This window comes from Heloderma suspectum, chromosome Z, assembly GCF_057233095.1.
Source record: "Heloderma suspectum isolate Gila_16-S chromosome Z, 16-S_ref, whole genome shotgun sequence".
Lineage (NCBI taxonomy): Eukaryota > Metazoa > Chordata > Lepidosauria > Squamata > Helodermatidae > Heloderma > Heloderma suspectum.
Window position 1 is genome coordinate 12,275,759 of NC_139476.1, and position 19,266 is coordinate 12,295,024.

Below are 19,266 nucleotides of genomic sequence, written 5' to 3' on the forward strand. Positions count from 1 at the left end.
GGACAATCCTGGTATCTCTGTTGTGATTAAGTTATTGGGGGTGAAAATCTGATCTGAGCAAGGAATCTGAGATCTGAGCAAGGAAAACTCGTGGGACGATTCCTCCTCTCCCCACCACATTCCAAACTCATTTCAGCTCTGGAAGCCAGAAACTCAGTGCAGGCTAGATCCTTTGAGGTGGAGGTGACCAAGAGAGCTAGACATCCAGTGTTGTAGTGAAAGCAGGGCTCACAAGGATGCAGCACCGGCACTTTTAACTAGCGGGGTTGCTGACATCATCTTCCCACCCACCCTCAGCATTCCCTGTTCCTTCTGAGCTTAGCTGCAATCTTCTCTATAGCTGGGGGGAAATGAATTATCCCAGCAACAATATATTGTTCCCTGTTGGAATGCAAAGAATTTTTGAGGTGGTTTGGTCTTGAATGGGCAATTAAGACCCATTCGCTTGACAAATGACCTGCTTCTGGTGGAGATGAAAACTCCTAGAACTGATTTGTTGATATGGATTGACACAGCTGCCTGGATTTTTGGACTCTCCTTGGGGGCATGGCTAGGGGGGCTGTCACAATGGCTGCCTGCACTTGAAAACTGACCACTGCTGTGGACAACACAGAGATGGGAAGCAGCCAGGGATCAGCTGTTGTCGGCTCTGTGATGAAGCCTAGGTGTTCAGCAAAATCAGGGGGAAAGGGGGAAAGCATGCTACATGTGCAGGTTGCAACTGAAGCCAGGCTGGCTTCTTGTTGCAGGGCTCAACCCGTGAGATGTGAAGCAAGACGAAGAAGAATGCGAGTGGAACGACATATTACTTGGGGAAAAGTGGTCGCCAACTAGGGTGCCATGTGTACTACTTTACAGAGAATAGTCCTCCATTTTCAAGGATTGTCAGAGGACAACCTTCTATTTTAAAGTGTTCTTTATCTGATGCGGCCTATCTATGACTAAACTTGCATACAATTCTGGAAAGTAAAAAAGAAAACAGTCTGCAAGTCTGTGGAATCCGTGCAACTCAGGAAAAGCCGGTCCACTGAGGAATCCACAGGTCGGATCCATAGAAATCCTAATTCACTTGATTCCATTACAGATTTTGGCAGCATCCCTATCCAGGGGTAAGCCACATTAAACTCAATGCCTCTTACTCATGTGTAGACATGTATAGGATTGCACTATTAGTCAAAGCATTGACAGGACAAGGGCCAATGCTGTGTTACTGCCAGCACAACTTCGTGCATGGAGATCGTGCAAAGTTGTGCACCCTTGTGTACTCCAGTTTGGAGGAGTATCATAGCAATTATTTTCTGCACTAGAGTCCAGCTCTGTAATATGCAAACCATGATTATAACTTTTTAACCTTTGAACATATGCAGAATGGAATTTCCCCCTAAATGAGTCACCAGGGGAAAAAAATGTTACGGGCAAAGAATGCTTAATGCTGAGAACAGGTCAACTCTGGGAGTTAATAGCCTAAGGAGATCGTGGTATCTCCTTAAACTTTTTTCCAGACAATTTTGAACACGCATCCATTCAGTACTGTGGGTGGACTCTGGAATCCAGCACAGAAAACTGGTGACCAATCCAACAAGCTTGTAAATAACAAGTAAGGTTCTAGATTATACATTTTCAGGGTTAGGCCTGTATGGGCTATGTCTGTTCTGTGTCCAGTTCTGGATGGCTACCACCTTTTAAGAAGGACAGTGATAAACTAGAGTGTGTCCAGAGGATGGTGACTACGACAAGGAATGGTTCAAAGAGCTGGGCATGTTTAGACTAGCGTGGTGACATAATAACAATCTTCAAATATCTCAAGGGGTATCACACAGAAGGTGGAACAGACTTGTTCTCTGCTGTCCAGAGCCAATGAATGGAAATTTCAGGGAATTTTGGATAAACATTAGGAGAACCTTCCCAATGGTACAAGCAGAGACCAAATGGCCATGTGGCAGGGTTGCTGCAGTTGTGAGATTCCCGCACTGAGCATGGGGGTGGACTAGATGCCCGCCAAACTACCTTCCAACTCTAAAGTCCTATGATTCTACATCAGCCTTCCCCAGCCTTCTGAAGTGTTGGGTTCCAACTCCTGTCATGCTCAAATAGGGAAATCTGAGAAATCTGTTTCGGGGGTGGAGTTTGATGGGTTTTCCTAGGTTCAGCCCCCCAGAATTCTGGTTCCCACTGTGGTGCCCGACTCAGTCTGCAGCAAGTCAACCCAGTTGATGGATTTTCTGGGCATTTTGCACCTTTTTCCCCCACAGGTTCTGCGATTTGCACAAATTCCTTAGAAATCTGTGCATATTGCTCAGAATCTGTGGGGAGAAACACACAAACAGTTCCTGGAGTTGGGGGGAAAGCCCAGAAAAATCAAGCCATATGTGCCTTGGACTCCGCTGAGTCAAAAAATAACCAAATTTCACAGCAACGGGCATCCCTATGCTCAACCAGCATTGGCCACAGTGTCTGAGGATGATGGGAGTTGTAGTCTAACACATCTGGAGGGCACCTGGTTATGAAAGGCTGTTATCATTGCTGATGATTCTTCTCCACCTTTTGTATGCCATATTACTTTATTTATTCTGCAGCTGCCTAGGAAAATGTAATAAGTTATTGCTAGTTCATAATACTCAGCAGCTGCAGCATGCAAAAGGGCAGGCTGTCCAATGCCTGGTGTTTACTCCATCCTCCGTTGATTTAAAAGCCAAGTGGGAGAGTTTGTTCTTCTGGTTATAGAAAAAAAAAAATGAACAGAACACAAAACGTAATTGCTCTGCCATCTGTTATCAACAGTTCAAAATATACTCCATCAGCAGCTGCAGCCAGCGTGTAATACAGCAAGGCTATGCAACATGTGGTGCCTTAGAGTTCATGCACACACATTGACATACATGTACGGATTGCAGAGAAATCAATTTGGAGGGTGGGATTTGATGAATTTACCTAGACACAGCTGCCTAGACTTCATTTTGGGTCTCACTACAGCACTTGGCTTGATCTACAGGGAGTGGGGGCAGTTTGGAGATTTTTCTGGTAATTTTGCACATTTTTTGGAAGGTCCTGCAATTTTCACAAAATTCTGAGCAATCTGCACAAATTACAGCTCAATTTATGTGAATCATGGCTGAATTTGTGCAAATTACGCAAATTACAGCCGAATATGTGTAATTTGCACAAATTCAGCCATAATTTGCACAAATTCAGCCATAATTCGCACACATTCAGATGCAATTTTCACAAATAGCACAAAAAATTGTGCAAATTATGGAACCTTCAAAAATGCACATAAAAGTTGCTGGGGTTCAGGGAACAGCCCACAACTCAGCTTACAGATGCAAAGCAAGTCGTAGAAAGCATGGAATTCAGTCAAGCCAAAAAAGAGCTGGATTTCCCAGCAACAGACATCACTACATACATGTGCAGCAGAGACAGGATGCAGTTTCTTCCTCCCCTGTCAGAGGTTTAACTATTGGCAGCCAGGGGATAAAAGGTGTTGAATCCTGTCAAATGACAATGCACACCAGCACAATTTGGATAAGTCGTACCCAGAAGACAAATACAGAGTGTATGACCAAACTGCCTTGACCTGAATCAGAATATTGCTCCATTTAGCCCAATATTGGTCTGATTTGCACATAACACTAAACCACAGTCTGGTTTCTTGAAAGAAACCTGGCTTGTTCTTGTGTCTGAACCCATCCCAGCAAACAAACCATGGGTTGTTAATTGGCTACAACCCACAAATAGAAGAGAATGTGCAGTTGGCTTATGAAATCTGGCTTGTTTAAACCATGGCTTTTTGTGACATCTGAATCCAGGACTGTGGCTTATCCCTGGCTTGTTTGCACGGCTGCCTGCCATGATTAGCAACATAAACCATGGCTTAGTGTTATGTGCAAATACAGCCATTGTCTACTCCAGTATTTCTCACCCCCCCCCTTGCCATTTTAATGTTTTTTTCCTGCTAGCTTGGCTCCAAAACCAGAAGTAGGCCTGGTTGACAGGAAAAGGGGGAGACAGGTTTGCCACGTAGTACTGCAGGATGCAGGAACAGCACCTTTCTCTCCAGTCTGTCAAATTTACTTCTAAAAATGCCCCCTCAGCCTACATTCCCTTTACCTCAGGAAACGTGAGTTTGCGGGGACACATTCGCTGAGGTAAAATGTCTCCTCTCAGGAGCAGCTCCTAGAAAATGAAGCCGTTGCCTGCTAAAGTTCACAGACAATATTTTGCCTCAGAGGATGCATGCCCCCTCCTCCATCCCATAACTCTTGCCCCAGAGGAATTTGTTGGGATTATAGTCCACAATGTGAAATCTTTTGCTTTCTTGGCAGTCCTCTCCACGCCGTAGCCTGCCCTGCAACCCTCTCTCCCTTGGCTCTCTCCGTTGTCTACAGATGAAAACAAGGAGGATAACTAGAGGAGGAAAGCAATGTAAACAAAGAGGGGACGCCACATTCCACACAAGGTTGTGGATTGAATCTGAGAAAAAAAAGGCTGAGCTCAGCAGTTCCCTCGTTGCCTCTCCTTTGGGGCTTCTGCTTTGGAACCATAAATCACCGTTGAAAAAAGGACTGGCCTGGGCCTGAGTGAGGCAACTGCCTCAGGCAACAGATGCTGGAGAAGGGGGGCCACAGTGGCTGCTGCTTCTCAGCCCCCTGACCCTTTTTGGAGGAGAGCTGTGTGCATCACCCAGCCTCTCCTGCCTGCCTTAAACTAGCCTGCTGCCCTCTGGTGCTCCAGATGACAGAGGACATTATCCCCCTGCCAGCGCTAAGATTCAACCGCTAGTCGAATTGTCTTCTCCATCTGTGTGTGGGTGGGGGGCATGATCTTGTCTTTCACCTCAGGCAGCAATATGTCTTGGGACCAGCCCTGGTTGGTCCTACCATTCTCTCCCACTCCTCAGCTATTGCTCCAAACCAGTTCTCTTTGCTATGGGGCTAGAAGGAAGCCATTTTCTCTGCTGCCGGGTAAACTCCAGGCTGTCCTCTTTGACCGTGGCTTCAGAAAGTGTGCCAATCCTGTTTCCACGCCGTATGAAATTGTCCACACGTCGCTTTCAGCATCGATCTCAGAAAGGCAGGACAGAATAGGCCCAGTTATAATTTCTCTGAGGAGAAAGCACCACAGAATGGGGTGCCAATACAGAGAGAGTCCTGCTCCTTATAGCCAACAGCCACATGGAGCAGGGCCTGCTAAACTGACCTCAACACACAGAAAGGGGAGAGAAAGGTTGTATGAGAGACAGTCAGGGCCAGCCCAAGACATTCTGCTGCCTGAGGCAAAGCATCAAATGGCCTCTCCCAGCCACCCAAACCAAGGTGCATAGCATCAAAAGCCAGCCACGTTATTTTGGTAGATGAGGCAGAAAAGCCCATAAGCACCTCTCCCCATCCCTAGCAACAGGAATACAATAATAATAAAGTTAGCAACTAACAATTTGCTGCTCTTAAGATAACCAAAATCTGCTGCCTGGGGCAACTGCCTCACTCTGCCTCTTTATAGGGCCAACCCTGGAGACGGTATGCCATGATATATCGCAGTTCCAGCAGGTCATATAGTGCTTTTGAAAGCATTGTTGTGGCTGCCCTAGGGGATGCCTCATTAGAGGAAGATCTAGAATCTACAGAGGATCTCCGGGCTGTCCAAGATGGCCCAGGAAGATAGCTTCAGATCTGCCTCCTTGAGAGGCAGCTTCTGAGGCGGGCGGGGGGATGTTGAGCCATCATCTAGGCCCTGAGAACACCGGCACCTAAAGAGCCAGGCTAGGACAGTGGACAAGTAAAGGAGTAAAGGCCTCATCATGAGCGATGCCCTTCCCACGAGTAAGACTTGCTGCTAAGCCTTATAAGCAGGCATGGAGAGTTGCTGGAGTATGTGCATGTCTGTGTACCAGCTCTGGACTTTGCTTGCATTCATCCAGATTTCTAGCCCTTGCCCCACCGCGCCCCTCTGTGTTGGACACATTGGACTGCCTTGTGACTCCGTGCTTGGACTCTCCCTTGTCTGAATATTTGCTCTCTGACTGCTGGCTTAGACCTTGGGCTGCCTTGTGACTCTGCAGAGGGATTGGCGTTGCCTGGATTCCTGCTCTTTGCCTGCATCTGGCCGGCCCACCCCTTGGGCTGCCTAGTAAACCTGCTCTTGGAGAGTGGCTGGAACCCTGAACAGCATCACTCACGCCGCAACGTTTCCTGTCACTCGTTCCCTCTATTTCTCATGTTCTGGCATTGAGTGACATTGCTTACGTAGCCAAAACAGCACAAGAGGGTGGTATTAGCAGGCTTGGGGGAACCCCAAGAAGTACAGTTTTTAAAAAGGAAAAATCCCTAAAGGGAGGACGTAACACCCCACCCCCACCCCAAACAGCCCAATGAAGACTGGGTGTGGTCAGTCGCCACAGAATGCTAACCGACTATTGGTAGTGGGGGGTGGGGGTTGAAAAGTGGTGGAAAGGAAGGCAATGGAATGGAATAGAATAGAATATCCTGGAAAAGGGCATTTCCAGTCTGGCCGGAACCCTGAACAAGAGCACTCCATACTACAATATACTGCAACACTTTGTTGCAGTACCACTTGTATGTTTATTATTATTATTATCCTTGGCGCTTGGATGTTGAAGCTGTGCACCGGAACAGGCACACTTACCTCCTCGGTATGTCTTCCAGGTGTAATATTTGCCTCGAAAGGGGATGTGATCAAATTCTGCACACTGAAGCTCTCGGAAGTCTTGTGATCCAGGCAGACAGTCCTGAGGTGAGGTGGGGGGGAAGAAAGACCCCAACCTCATTATCATTATCATTATTAACAGCTTTCTGTCCCTCAACTCCTGTAGAGCAGAGAGAACGTATTCTGGCCTGTAGCCAAAAACTTTGTTGGGGGCACTAAAAATACTTGGGGTGGGGGGACAGCCATAATTGGCTCATCCACAAAATATATGGTCTGGTCCAGCAGGGCTCTTCTTACATCATTATATGTTCTTATGGACAATGAGTCTATCAATAGCTATTAAGCAGGAAAGCTAAATAGAACCTCCATGCATGGGGGCAGTCTATCACTGATTGCTAAAAACCAGGGAGAAACAACACAGGAGGGCTGTTGACTCCAGGAAGCCCACAGACAGGGCATTTGAAAGGGAAACTTTGATTCAGGGTTGTTGCTTTTCCCCAAAGAGCAACTCAAAACACTCTTGTTTGTCTTCCATGCCGCCTTAAAGTGCTTTGAATTTTAACTCGGAAATATGTTGGTCAATAAACAGTCTCCCGTGCATCTTTGAGAACCACATGAAATACCTTAATGAGAGGTCGTTAAAAACATACATCTCCAGTCCTAAACAAACAGTATGGCTATCCACCATCTACCTGTCCATCTATCCATCCCAGAATCCTTTGGAGTAGGGGTTCAAAATTCAATTTGGGAGAAGTTCTCTGCAGCCAAATTCCAGAGGTGGGCAGGGCTGAAGGCCAAACAGGGCGAGCCCAAAGGCAAAAAGGGCAGGCCTACTTTAGGCCAAAAATGGCCTATTTTCACTTAAAGCTCTTCCTGCCAGTCGCTAAGCCTTAGGAGAGGCATTTCAAGCTTTTAGAATGGGAGGAAAAGCTGCATAAATGCCAGGAAACCACCTGTCGAGAGGTCGCCCCTGCTGTCTTCTGAAATCCTCAGGTAGCCAGAATCAACATGCAGACAACAGGGCTCTTTTCCAAGGCTTTATTCCCATTCAACCTAGTGACGCTTACAGATGCTAATTGCTTGATCCTATGAGTGAGACTTAAGAGAGCTGCCTACTCAGGGGTTCTAACCTTAGGAATCAGTTGATCTCCATTTGGAGGGGAAGGCGGGAAACCTCTGTACTTATGAGCTAGGAGGAGAGAGTCCATCCCTTTCCCATGGGGCATCTGGGGGGGCGCTGTTGCCATCGCACCAAGCGGGCTGAGCGCTTCCTCTCAGCACCCACCATCTCCCACTTGACACTGCGCCGATGCCTTGCATCCAGAAACTGCTGTTGCTCCTCCCTCTCCCTGCCAGGGTCACTATCACTCTCAGGCTCTCCCCCTGGCTGCTCCTCTGAACAGTGCGTGGGTTCCTCTCCTGTGGTTTCTATCTTTTCCTCAGAATCAGAACTGCTTTGGGGCTCTCTGGGCTCTGATCCAACCCTGACACCACCAAACGATTGGTGGTTGGGGGAAGAGGCATGGCCATGAAGGCTGGACTGGGACCTCAGGCTCCACACCCCAGTTTTGCAGCGTTTTCTTGCTACTCACATCAATGTTACAGGACCGATAGCGCTTCCGTTCTCCCAGGCAGTATCTTCCTCCAATGGTTGGCCTTTGGAACAGAAAGGAGAAAGGAGACTTGGGCCCTGGACACCAAGGACCTTGCAGAGGGCACACCGGGTTTTGGCAGAGGTCCGCTTACCGTGGGCTGTCGCAGTGGCGGAGAGACGAGGAGACACCTCCCCCACACGTCCGGCTGCATTCGCCCCATGACGACCATGTGCCCCATGCCCCGTCAATGCCCTGTGGCCGTGTGCCGAAAGGCACACACTCCCGCTTGTAACACCACTGGGGGGGGATGAGGGGGGAGAAAAGAATGGATGCAAAGAATGAGAGACCCTAAGCCATGTACAAGGAATCTCAGCCCCATGGTTCAGTCTAGCCCTCCAGACCAGCTTCTTTCCTGGGGCCCCTTTCCAGAGAGAGGTAAAAGCTCGTATGTCCAATCAGCATACCATGACAGGGATAAAAAGGACCTCATCCTCCTCAACTGATCAACATGGATCAGCTGGGCAGGGGGGCTTTGAAGGAAGGAAGTGGGTGTGGTTGTGGGTCTGGGTAGGGATGTCAGAGCAATCCACATCAGAATCAAATGAGCTTGGATTTCTATGAATCCAACCCCTGGGTTCCTCAGAGGACCAGCTTTTCCCGAGTCACCCAGATTTTGCAGATTTGCAGAGTGTTTTTTATTATTATTTTATGAAATTGTACGCAAATGTAGTCATTAAAATATGTAAAAAAAATTTAAAAAAACACACACACACTGGCCAAAAATGCACATTTCCCCCATAGGCTAAAGCATGATAATGTGCATTTTGGGACCAAATTTCTCATTGGGAGTGGGTTTTGCGCATTTTCACATGTGTGAATTTGCACAAATTTGGGAAATTGGGAAAAATCCAATTCTGTCAATGAGCAGATAATAGGAGAAAAGGCACCTGACAATCTGTAAAATGCAGATGGAATGGATTTTACGAAATACGTACATCCCTAGGTGATGTACCTAGGTGAGCTTGCATTGATTATAGGATGTGCACATTGTGTAAAATCTGTTTCATCTGTGTTTTGTGGATTGTTAGGCTCCTTTTGCCCTGTTGTCAGATTTGTCCCTGTTGATGGACAGAATCAGATTTTTTTTCTTTCTCAATTTGAGCTAATTTGCATTTTGTGCAAATTTGCACATGCAAAATTGGCAAATTCCCACAAAATGTGCATTGCCGCACTTTAGTTTATGGGGAAAATGTGTATTTTTGGCCAGTTTTTTTATTTTGCATATTTTTCTGTGACAAAATTTGCACAAATTTCAGGAAAGTTAGGAAAATGGTCCGCAAGTCTGCGGAATCCACCCAAGAGGTAAAAAGCTGATCCACTGCAGAATCCACACGTCAGATTCATGACAATCTGAACTCATCTGGTTCCATTGCAGATTTCTCCGACATCCCTAATTGTGCAGATGGTATGAATGGGGTGTGCATGTCTTTGTGAATGGTGTGAGAGAAAATGGGATGGCTGTGCTCACTGCTGGAATGTGGCCCCTGGGAGGTTTCCCGGGTGGCAATCTGGCTCTCGGGCCAAAAATGGTTTTCCACCCACGCCCTAGGCAGTCAACAATAATCCCCCCTGGCTTGACTCCTCATAAAATATCCCCCCATTCCCACTCCTGATATTAGCTCTGTTGAATAACTGAGGGGCAAAAACAATGGGTTAAAGGGCTACTTTTAGTGGCTACCCATGGGTTGTGAAGATGACTGCTACCCAGGCTTCAGAGTCCTGCAAGTGGGAAAATCATTTATTCCATTGGGTAGTATCCAGTGTTAGCCTTCTGTAGAGTAGCTCCATTGAAATGAATGGAACTCAAGTTAAGTCATGACTAACTTGTTTCATTCATTTCAATGGGTCTACACAACACAGGACTAATGTTGGATACTATCCACTGACTGAGTGATTGATAGATAAGTATTTCTCAAGGTTTATATAAAGACATAGAAATCTACAAAAAGATAGAATCATAGGGTTGGAAGGAGCCTACAAGACCATCAAGTCCAACCCCCTGCTCAATGCAGGAAGCCTGATTCCCAGGCAGTCTCCCATCCAAGTACTAACCAGGGCTGACCCTGCTTAGTTTCCAAGATCAGACGAGATCGGGTGCTTCCAGCCAATAGAGAATTCTAAATATACTACATAAAAGAAAATGATTTAATTTGAAATGGTGGCTGGATTTTATGGATTGCTAAACTGGATTCTGAATATCAGAATATCAGAATCCAGCCTAGCAATCCGTAGAAATAAATGCAACCATTTTAAAACACACAGCCACAGATAATCCCAGACCAGCTCAAATTCTTAAATTAAAAGACATTTCCACTAAAAGCAATTTGAAACAAATGGGTCTTCAAAGCTCATTCAAAACCAGAACTGGTGGAGCTGACTGTAGATCCCTCGTTCACACTACAGGTGATGCTCTTGGACTCTTAGAGCATGCTCAGAGAGCATTCTGGGGCCTGGTTGGCTCAGCAGGCCCTGGAGTTCCATCACATTATAGTGCCACACCAAAATAAGAAAATAAGTTTCCAATCCTCATGGTTCTGAATAAAGTGCTGATTTTAAAAAGGCACGCAGGAAACTGCCTTACACTAACTCTGAATATGAGCGCATGCGCATCACTAATATCACCATTGACAAGCAGCAGCTCTCATAGTAGGGTGTTGCTAGGCACTTAAAAAATTCAGGGCCCACACCCATAGGGCACAAATCTGCATAACATTTGCATATGTCTAATTATACACACACACACACACACACACACTTAGGAATAATTATGAGGATGTCTTTACATTTCATCAGGTGGCAAAGCTGGCCAGTTCCTTTCTCATCCAAATAATCTCAAATAAAATACATTCTTCAACTAAGTTTCGCCCTGCCCCAGATCATCCCAAACCAATGGGAAACGTTTTCTGTCTAAGCTTAATTGCCATGCAGGGAGAGATTGGTGTGGGGGTTGTTGCAGCATGTGGGGAGGGGAGAGTTTGTCCTTCCCTCCCCAGCTGCAATTCCCCTCGAAAATCACCCCCCGCATGACGATTAAGTGAAGAGAAAAACCCTCCATTGGCACCAAAGGACACTCAGGGCTGTGGGGAAAAGATCCAGGGCTCGGGCCTCATGTGCCCAGCCCTAGCAACAACGCCCCTTACTCCAGGGTTCCAGAGAAGGGTTTTTCCCAGCCCTACCTGGAGATGCCAGGGATCGAACCTGGGACCTTCTGCCTGCAAAAGGAGGTGCTCTCCACTAAGCTCTGGCTAACATCAGGCATTCAGGGCCTCGCCTGGCTTTGGCCCCATGGCTTCTCTTACCCCCTTTTCGATGGTGTTAGTTTGACAAATGGTTCCTTCTGCAGCTGGGATGCTGTTGGTGACGCACTGGTTGCTCTTGCTCAGGCACCAGAGCTCATTGCAAACTTCCTGGAGGACGAAAGAGGTAACAGTGCGTAGGGTGGGAGGCAGGGAAAATGGATGCTGCAGGTGGTGGTGCGGGAACGTGCTGGAGCTACGGAGGAAACATTTCCATTTCCCAAAATAAGGAGAGAGGTGCCCTCCCTCCCAACTCAAGACCAAAGCTGTCCCTGCTGGCTATGTGGAGTCCCAACGACAATCGTACTTCTAAGATTCATGGGATATAGAAAGAAATAACAAGAGGGCTGCCATTTGCAACAGAGGGATGTGTCACCTGACTCTGTGAGCTTCTCCACACCAGGCTTTTTTCCCCTGCAACTTTACTGGATCCTTTGCAGGATTAAGATTGGCTCCTTCACACGCATGTACTCTTTTTTTGGGGGGGGGGGTGCCTTTATGTACAAGTTCTGTATGTTTCATTATCTAGCCACTAGATGTCACTGCCAGTATAGTGCAACTCCCTCTTTACACGGACAAATTCAATTCACATTTTTTATATTCGCTCATTATCTCCATTTCAAATAAAGCCGTGGAAATGGTTGGAAAGAACTGGAATGGCCCTGGAGGGTGACAACGTCGTGCCAAGGCCCTGCGAGCTCCCATAAGTAACCAAACTCAATTGCAGGATAAAAGCCCTGTGTGGGGAAGCTCCATGTCTCTCATAGATACTTCCATCATCCCATATAATGGCATTGCATGTTCAGGACACGTGTGTTTTGCAAAGTGGGTCCAAATCATTGTTGTGCATTAGACACATCTGGTTGTCCACTGTTGCGCATTGTTTTAAAAAGGTGAAGCAAATGGCTTCTCAGGACAGGGCCTTTTGGTGGTGGCACCTCAATTGTGGAATGCCCTTCCCAGAGCTTTTTATTTTCCCAGGCTTTTTAGTCCTTTGTTTTGTCTTAAAATGTGCGCTCTTGTGTGTTTTTTAGATCTTTCCCTGTTGCTGGTTCTTACTCTGTTATTCTTCAGTTTTAAACTTTTAAAGGCTTTAGATTGTGTTTTATCTTGTTGTATTTTAAGGTTTACATTTTTGTGAACCACCCAGAGAGCTTTACTATTGGGTGGTATAGAAATGATGATGATGATAGTTTTCCCCATTAAACCGTACACAGGTATAAGACATGTCCCCTTCTCAAAAGCACAGCCTGAATTAATGCAGATCAGAATGTGTTGCTCATCGCCTGTACACTTGGCCAAATCGCGCATCCTGCTTCTCTTTCACAAGAACACAAACAGCTGTTTTAAGTTGATGTGGATCTGGATCACTGTTCATAGTTAGCATAATCCCACAGCAGCATGGACAGTTAATTGTATTGTGTTGCTGCCTGTGCAATTCAGTCACCAAATTTTTCTCCGTGCAGGTGATGACAAGTATAAATCTACTGCAACATTGATCCATGGTTATCCTGACTCTTGGAGCAGCCTAACAGAGGCCCCAGTGGGGAAACAGAGCCCCTCAACAGCCCGCAAAGATGGCTGCCAAGGGCTATGATTGGTGGAAGGATGGCTTACATGGGCCAATACCCTTGCTTGATGGGTAGCCCATCCCTCCACCCCTTTGGGTATCAAGAATAAAAGCAGGAAGTCTTCTCTACCCCATATTTACACTGGCGAGATTTAACTCCGTACTGAAAGCGGCACTGCTCATCCGCATCATAGGCTTGTCCGGGAGCCACCGTTGGGTAGACAAAATCCTGCTTGGGGGGAGCATTATTCAGACACAGCCCCATTCCAGAGCTAGAGGAAGAGCACAGGGAATGAAAGAGAAGTGTATTAGGAGATGATCAACCCTTTGGAAAAGAGACAAAGGAAAGGAATGGGGGTCAGAGATGGGCAAAGGAGGAAAAGCAATCCTTACTCCAGGAAGCTGGTGATATAATCCCTACTGCATGTTGACCACACAAATGGGTTTGTCTTCATGGTGATGTGGGCAGCCATGAGCTTGGCTGTCTCCTGGCCCTGGGAGCCACAGCCGTTTCCAACACCATCGTGGTTCATGCCAAATCTGGAAGGAGCAACACAAGACAAGAGGAAGAGGTGGAAACCCACATGAGTTTTGCTGCTAGAAACGGTGCAGGGTGTCCACTCAGGAGTAAATTTGACTGGCAAGTGAAGGAGAGCTGGCAAAGGACCACCGTCATACCACCTAATAAGTCAAGTCGTTTGCAGTGGGAAGGGCGGAAAGGCATGTGTGTGTGCCTGTGGGGGGGGCAAATACCTCCTGCTCCTGCATGAGCTGAACTGACATTGACGGAGGGTTAGTGCCTTTTTCATGAAGTGGTAACTTCATCTCACCAAAACATGGAAATGGAGTTGTCAAGACGGTGGTAGAGGAACATGTCTCAGGGTCAAATCCAGACTGTGCCAGCGTTATACATTTTATAATTATGATTATGATTATTATAATAACGTGTTGCTTCCCACCACAAAAGCAGTCTCAAAGAGGCTTGCACACACAAATACAGAAATCCATAATAAACTGAACAGAGAGAACAAAATCAATATAAACCATAATTAGTACAACAATACAAATAAGAGTAACACATGACTCACGTGTGGCCTATCTCGTGGGCGATGGTGAAAGCCGTGGCCAAACCGAGGTCTTCGTTGATGCTGCAGCTCCTTTCACGTTCGCACATTCCACCGACAGGTGCCAATCCTGGGAGAGGTAAAAAGTTATCATGGATGGGGGAGGGAGGGATGGAGAGCCAAACGTGTTTACTGTATACTCCCTCCCAATCCATTTTTTAATCTCTTGGTAGACCTAATGTCTAAGCAGAGGTCATCAATTAGTGCCAAATCAAATGTTCTTGGGGGAGTGCTTTCAGCTTGAATTGGGGTGGGTGAATAAGGATGTATGAGAAGTTTGTTTATGTGCACATGTCATGCAATCATGTCCCTAAACACGAATGTGCATAAGAAAGCATGTTCTCTGAAAATGTGAGCAAATTCCCAAACTTGCATTTGCCTTTGAAAAAGTATGCATTTCTGCAAAAATGTGCAGTTTTACGGTTTAATCTATGGGGGGAAAGAGTGCGTGTTGGTGTGCTTTTGAAAGAATGCACATTTTCTCCTTCTACATGCACACTTTTCCTGTTCAAACAAAACAAAAAAAGCGTGCAATTGAACAGGGGAAATGAGGTGAGACAAGCTTCAAGGTATTCAGATGCTCTTGTCAATCGCCAACATCACTTGTTTGTAAGAATATAAGACCCCTGCTGGATCAGACAAAGGGTCCATCTAATCCAGCATTCTGTTCACACAATGACCCATGGAAAACCCACAAGCAGGACATGAGTGCAACAGCACCCTCCCACCCATGTTCCACAGCAAATAGTTTACACAGGCATACTGCCCCTGATGCTGGAGGTAGCATGTAACCATCAGGACTAGTAGCCATTGATAGCCTTCTCCTCCAGGAATTTGCCCAGCCCCCTTTTCAAGCCATCCAAATGGGTGGCCATCACTACATCCTGTGGTAGCGAATTCCATAGTTTAACTCTGTGCTGTGTGAAGAAGCCCTTCCTTTGATCTGCCCTGAATCTGCCACCAATGAGCTTCATGGGGCGACCCCATTGGGTTCTAGTTTTATTAGAGAGGGAGAAAAATATTTCCCTATCCACTTCTACACACCATGCATAATTTTATACATCTCTCCCCGTACTGACCCTTTTCCCAAGCTTAACAGTCCCAACTGTTGTAACCTTCCCTCATAGGGGAGTTGCTCCAGCGCCTTGATAGTTTTAGTTGCCCTTTTCTGCACATTCTCAACTCTACAATATCTTTTTTTAGGTGCATTGGCCAGAACTGTACACAGTATTCCAAGTGTGGTTGCACTATAGTTTCGTTTAAGGGCAGCATAAACTTGGCAGTTTAAGTTTCTGCCTGGGAGAGGATGGGGATGAATTTCAACCCCTCTTAGCAACTGAAGGCTGGGGGGGGGGGGTAGGTGAAATCTGTGAATAATTTAATTTGTGAGGATGAAGGGTTTATCATTGTCACTGGCAACTGTCCTTTGTTCCTTTAAAAAATCTAAATATTTGCTTTAAGTGTTCTGCCTCCGAACTCCTCTAACCATTTTTATGCAGGGAGTGTCACCTTCACCCCCACCCCCCAAATGATTCCATTCCTGAGTCATTCTGGGAGGAGAAAAGGAGCTTTAAACCTCACAGACACAAGTTTTAAGTTAACAGCAACTGTTACTGTTTGCTGTTGCTGACATGAAAATTAATCCATCCCGAATTGCCAAAATGGCCAACTTAAATTTGCCACCTGCGAATGGGGTGGCAAATGCTGGAGTGGTGGGGCATGTTCATGCAGCCTGAGTCCTAATCTGGCAAGTCATTCGCACACCAAGTTTTCTGTTCACATCTCTGTCAGCTACTGCTGCCAGGTTTGAACCTGGAGCCATGCAAAGGAGGCACCAGGTGAACAGAGGAAAACACTGCAAGAGTTTCCAGCAGTGGATATGTGGTGTTGTTCAATGTACTGCCCACTGGGTCAAAATGCTTTTGGCTTTCTACACAGGTTTTTTTTAAAAAATGAAGTCATTCTCTTGTGTATATCATACCATTAGATTAAAACGAGGGGGCCTTGTGCTCTCTAGATATTTTGGACTACATCTCCCATCAGCCACAGCCATCAAGGCCAATAGTCAGTGGTGATGGGTGTTGTAGTTCAGAACACCTGAAGGGCAACAGGTTGCTTTCCCCTGCATTAGATTATCCAGTTTACTGCTACTATTTGTTGAACATGGACCATTGCTCGATATTTTTCTTTAGCTTCCACATTTTTTATCCTCAGTGTGTTTATTTTTTGTTTTTATAACTGTTTCCTTTACTGCTTTGCTGTGTCAGGGTTTGGAGGTTGTTGTTGTTTTTGTTAAGGTAATCTCTGTTCACATCCTGTTTGGGATTCACATAATTAATAGCCCCATTCTCTTCTTGGCGTGAGAGAAGACAGTTAATCTGAGAAACCCAACCGGGTACTACCACCAAGTATAAAAACTCAGTCACGCAAATGTTCTCAGTCTGTGTAAAACAGGGCTGCAGAACCTTAGGAATGGGGGGCCAATCCAGCCCTCTAGGGTTCCCCAGCCGCCCACGCCCCTTTCCCTTGGCTCCACCTACTTTCCCCTGACCACCAACCCTTTGGTGATTTTGCAGCTTTTGTGCCGTTTCCCCCAATTCTAAAAGGCTGAAATGCCTCTCCTAAGGCTTAGCCACTGGCAGGAAGAGCTTTACGCTGAAATATGCTGTTTTGGGGGCCCACCCTTTTGCCTTTGGCCCCACCTACCACTGGAATGCAGCCCCTGAGAGCTTCTCCAGACCAGAACAGAATTCCGCCCTCGGGCTGAAAGAGGTTCAACACTTCTGGTATAAAGTATAAAAACTCATTAAAAATATACAAATTCAATCATTTTCATTTCCTCAGTCAGGATAATTTGTCCTGGTTGGGGCAGGGGGAGCTACTCATCTTCAGTCTGCTTCCAGTCTGTTTTTTGCCCCTTGCATCTGGCTGCAGCCCCACCTAACATCCTTGCTAGGGGCAAAACTAGACATCAAGTTATGCAGGTCCTTCACCCTTGCATGGCTGTTTTTTTTCCCACAATATATACCCACTTTGGAGGGAGATGTGGTGGGAAGAGTCAGAACAGGACTGCGGTATGTGTGCGGGGAGGAGATCTTTAATCCTTCACCTTTGCTGTGGACCCAATCCCATTCAGGACTCCCTGTCATGGATCTGACCCAGCTCTCCCTCCCCTCCAAGCATATTTATTGAAAAAGTCAGCCACACAGGGGCTACAGACACGAACACTACCATGTCCAAATTGGCCACCAGACATGTCACAAACTGGTCTCAAAACTCCCCTGAAAATCTGAAAAAAGTAACAATGTAGTTTGTAATGATAAGCATGTGGTTGCAAATTTCCTACTTACCTAGAGTGCCACATGGTTTATTTTTGTAGATGCAAATATCATACCTAAAATGGAGGGAGAGGAAGACAAAATTAAATTTGGGGGAAAATGGCACAAAAACAGATTCCACCATGTTGATTGAGCAAGTTGTGTTTTCTGCAGGATCACTGCCTGGCAAAGAAACACTGAAACAAAGGAACACCACCACTCCAAAAAACCCAGATGTGCTTGTGTTTTTTTCAATTTGAGGCGCTAACATGATTTTTATTTTTTGACTGAGACTTGGTGGGATGACCCTCATGACTGGAATACAGCAATTGAAGGATATAACTTGTTCAAAAAGAACAGGGGGAACAGAAAGGGAGGTGGGGTTGCACTGTATGTGACAAATACATATCTCTGCACAAAAATACAGGAGGATGAGCCTGGTAGTCCCATCGAGAGCATCTGGATCAAAATAAATGGAGCAAAGAATAAAAGGAACCTGGTGGTCGGAGTCTCTACTGGCCACCCAACCAAGGAGAAGACAAGGATGAAACTTTTGAAAAGCAAATAGCCAATGTTTCAAGGAAGCATGATGTAGTAGTAATGGGGGACTTCAATTTCCCCGATATTTGTTGGGAGACAAATTCTGCAAAACATGGCCCCTCCAAGAAATTCCTGACTTGTGTGGTGGATAACTTCCTCCTACAGAAAGTAGAGGAAGGAACTAGAGGTCTGGCTATCCTTGACTTGATCCTAACCAACAGAGATGACTTAGTGGATAAAGTAGCAGTTACAGGAACTCTGGGGGAAAGCGACCATGTTGTACTTGAGTTCTTGGTTCTACAGGAAGCAAAAGCCGAGTGTAGCCAAAACCATACCCTGAATTTTAGGAAAGCTGATTTTAATAAACTCAGACCAATGATCAGTATGGTCCCATGGCAAGCAACTCTAATGAGAAAAGGAGTCAAAGATGGGTGGGAGCTTTTAAAAAAGGAAACTCTCAAGGCACAATTACAAACAATTCCAACAAGAAGAAAAGGTAGAAGACAACAGAAGAAGCCAATGTGGCTTCACAAAAAGTTAAGAGATGACCTGAAAACAAAAAAGTACACATATAGCAAGTGGAAAGAAGGCCAAACAGCAAAGGAAGAGTACAGTCTTTTCCTGCCTCCCAGCTGAGCAGAGCACAGCAAGCTGCTCCAGATGGTCCAGGGACTACAGAAGCAAGAAAGCTCCCAGAGAGAGAGCGACCAGAGCGAGCGAACAGCGGGAGCAAACGGGAGTTGGCCAGGGGAACTGCAGTGGTAGAAGAGACAAAGGAGACAGAGGCTAAGAGGTAAGTGGGCTGCTGCAGGAAGCCCAGGGGGCTGCCCTTTATCCTTCTGAGTGGCTGTGAGCTCACCAGGTGCTTTTCAGTGCTCCAACTGAATTGTGGGGGGTGGCCTGAGTACTCCCGGCAGCTGAGTGGGCGGGAAGGTTCAGTCTGTTTCCCGCCTCCCAGCTGAGCAGAGCAGAGCAGAGCAAGCTGCTCCAGCTGGTCCAGGGACTACAAAAGCAAGCAAGCTCCCAGAGAGTGAGTGACCACGGGGAGCAAACAGGAGTTGGCCAGGGGAGTTCAGCAGGGGAGGTCAAGGGGGAGGCCCCTAA

At 46.4% G+C, this 19,266-nt stretch overlaps 1 protein-coding gene across 1 annotated transcript in view; it reads right to left on the reverse strand.

The window, feature by feature from the left end:
• ADAMTS10 (ADAM metallopeptidase with thrombospondin type 1 motif 10) overlaps positions 1-19,266 on the reverse strand; it is an 80,993-nt gene that overhangs the window by 20,193 nt on the left and 41,534 nt on the right. The window contains exons 7-14 of the mRNA XM_084825529.1: positions 17,656-17,699; positions 14,270-14,375; positions 13,575-13,721; positions 13,312-13,453; positions 11,615-11,722; positions 8,407-8,552; positions 8,253-8,316; positions 6,640-6,742 (exon numbers count right to left, since the gene is read on the reverse strand). Of these exons, the coding sequence (XP_084681655.1) occupies positions 6,640-6,742; positions 8,253-8,316; positions 8,407-8,552; positions 11,615-11,722; positions 13,312-13,453; positions 13,575-13,721; positions 14,270-14,375; positions 17,656-17,699 (860 nt within the window). The remainder of the gene's footprint in view (positions 1-6,639; positions 6,743-8,252; positions 8,317-8,406; positions 8,553-11,614; positions 11,723-13,311; positions 13,454-13,574; positions 13,722-14,269; positions 14,376-17,655; positions 17,700-19,266) is intronic.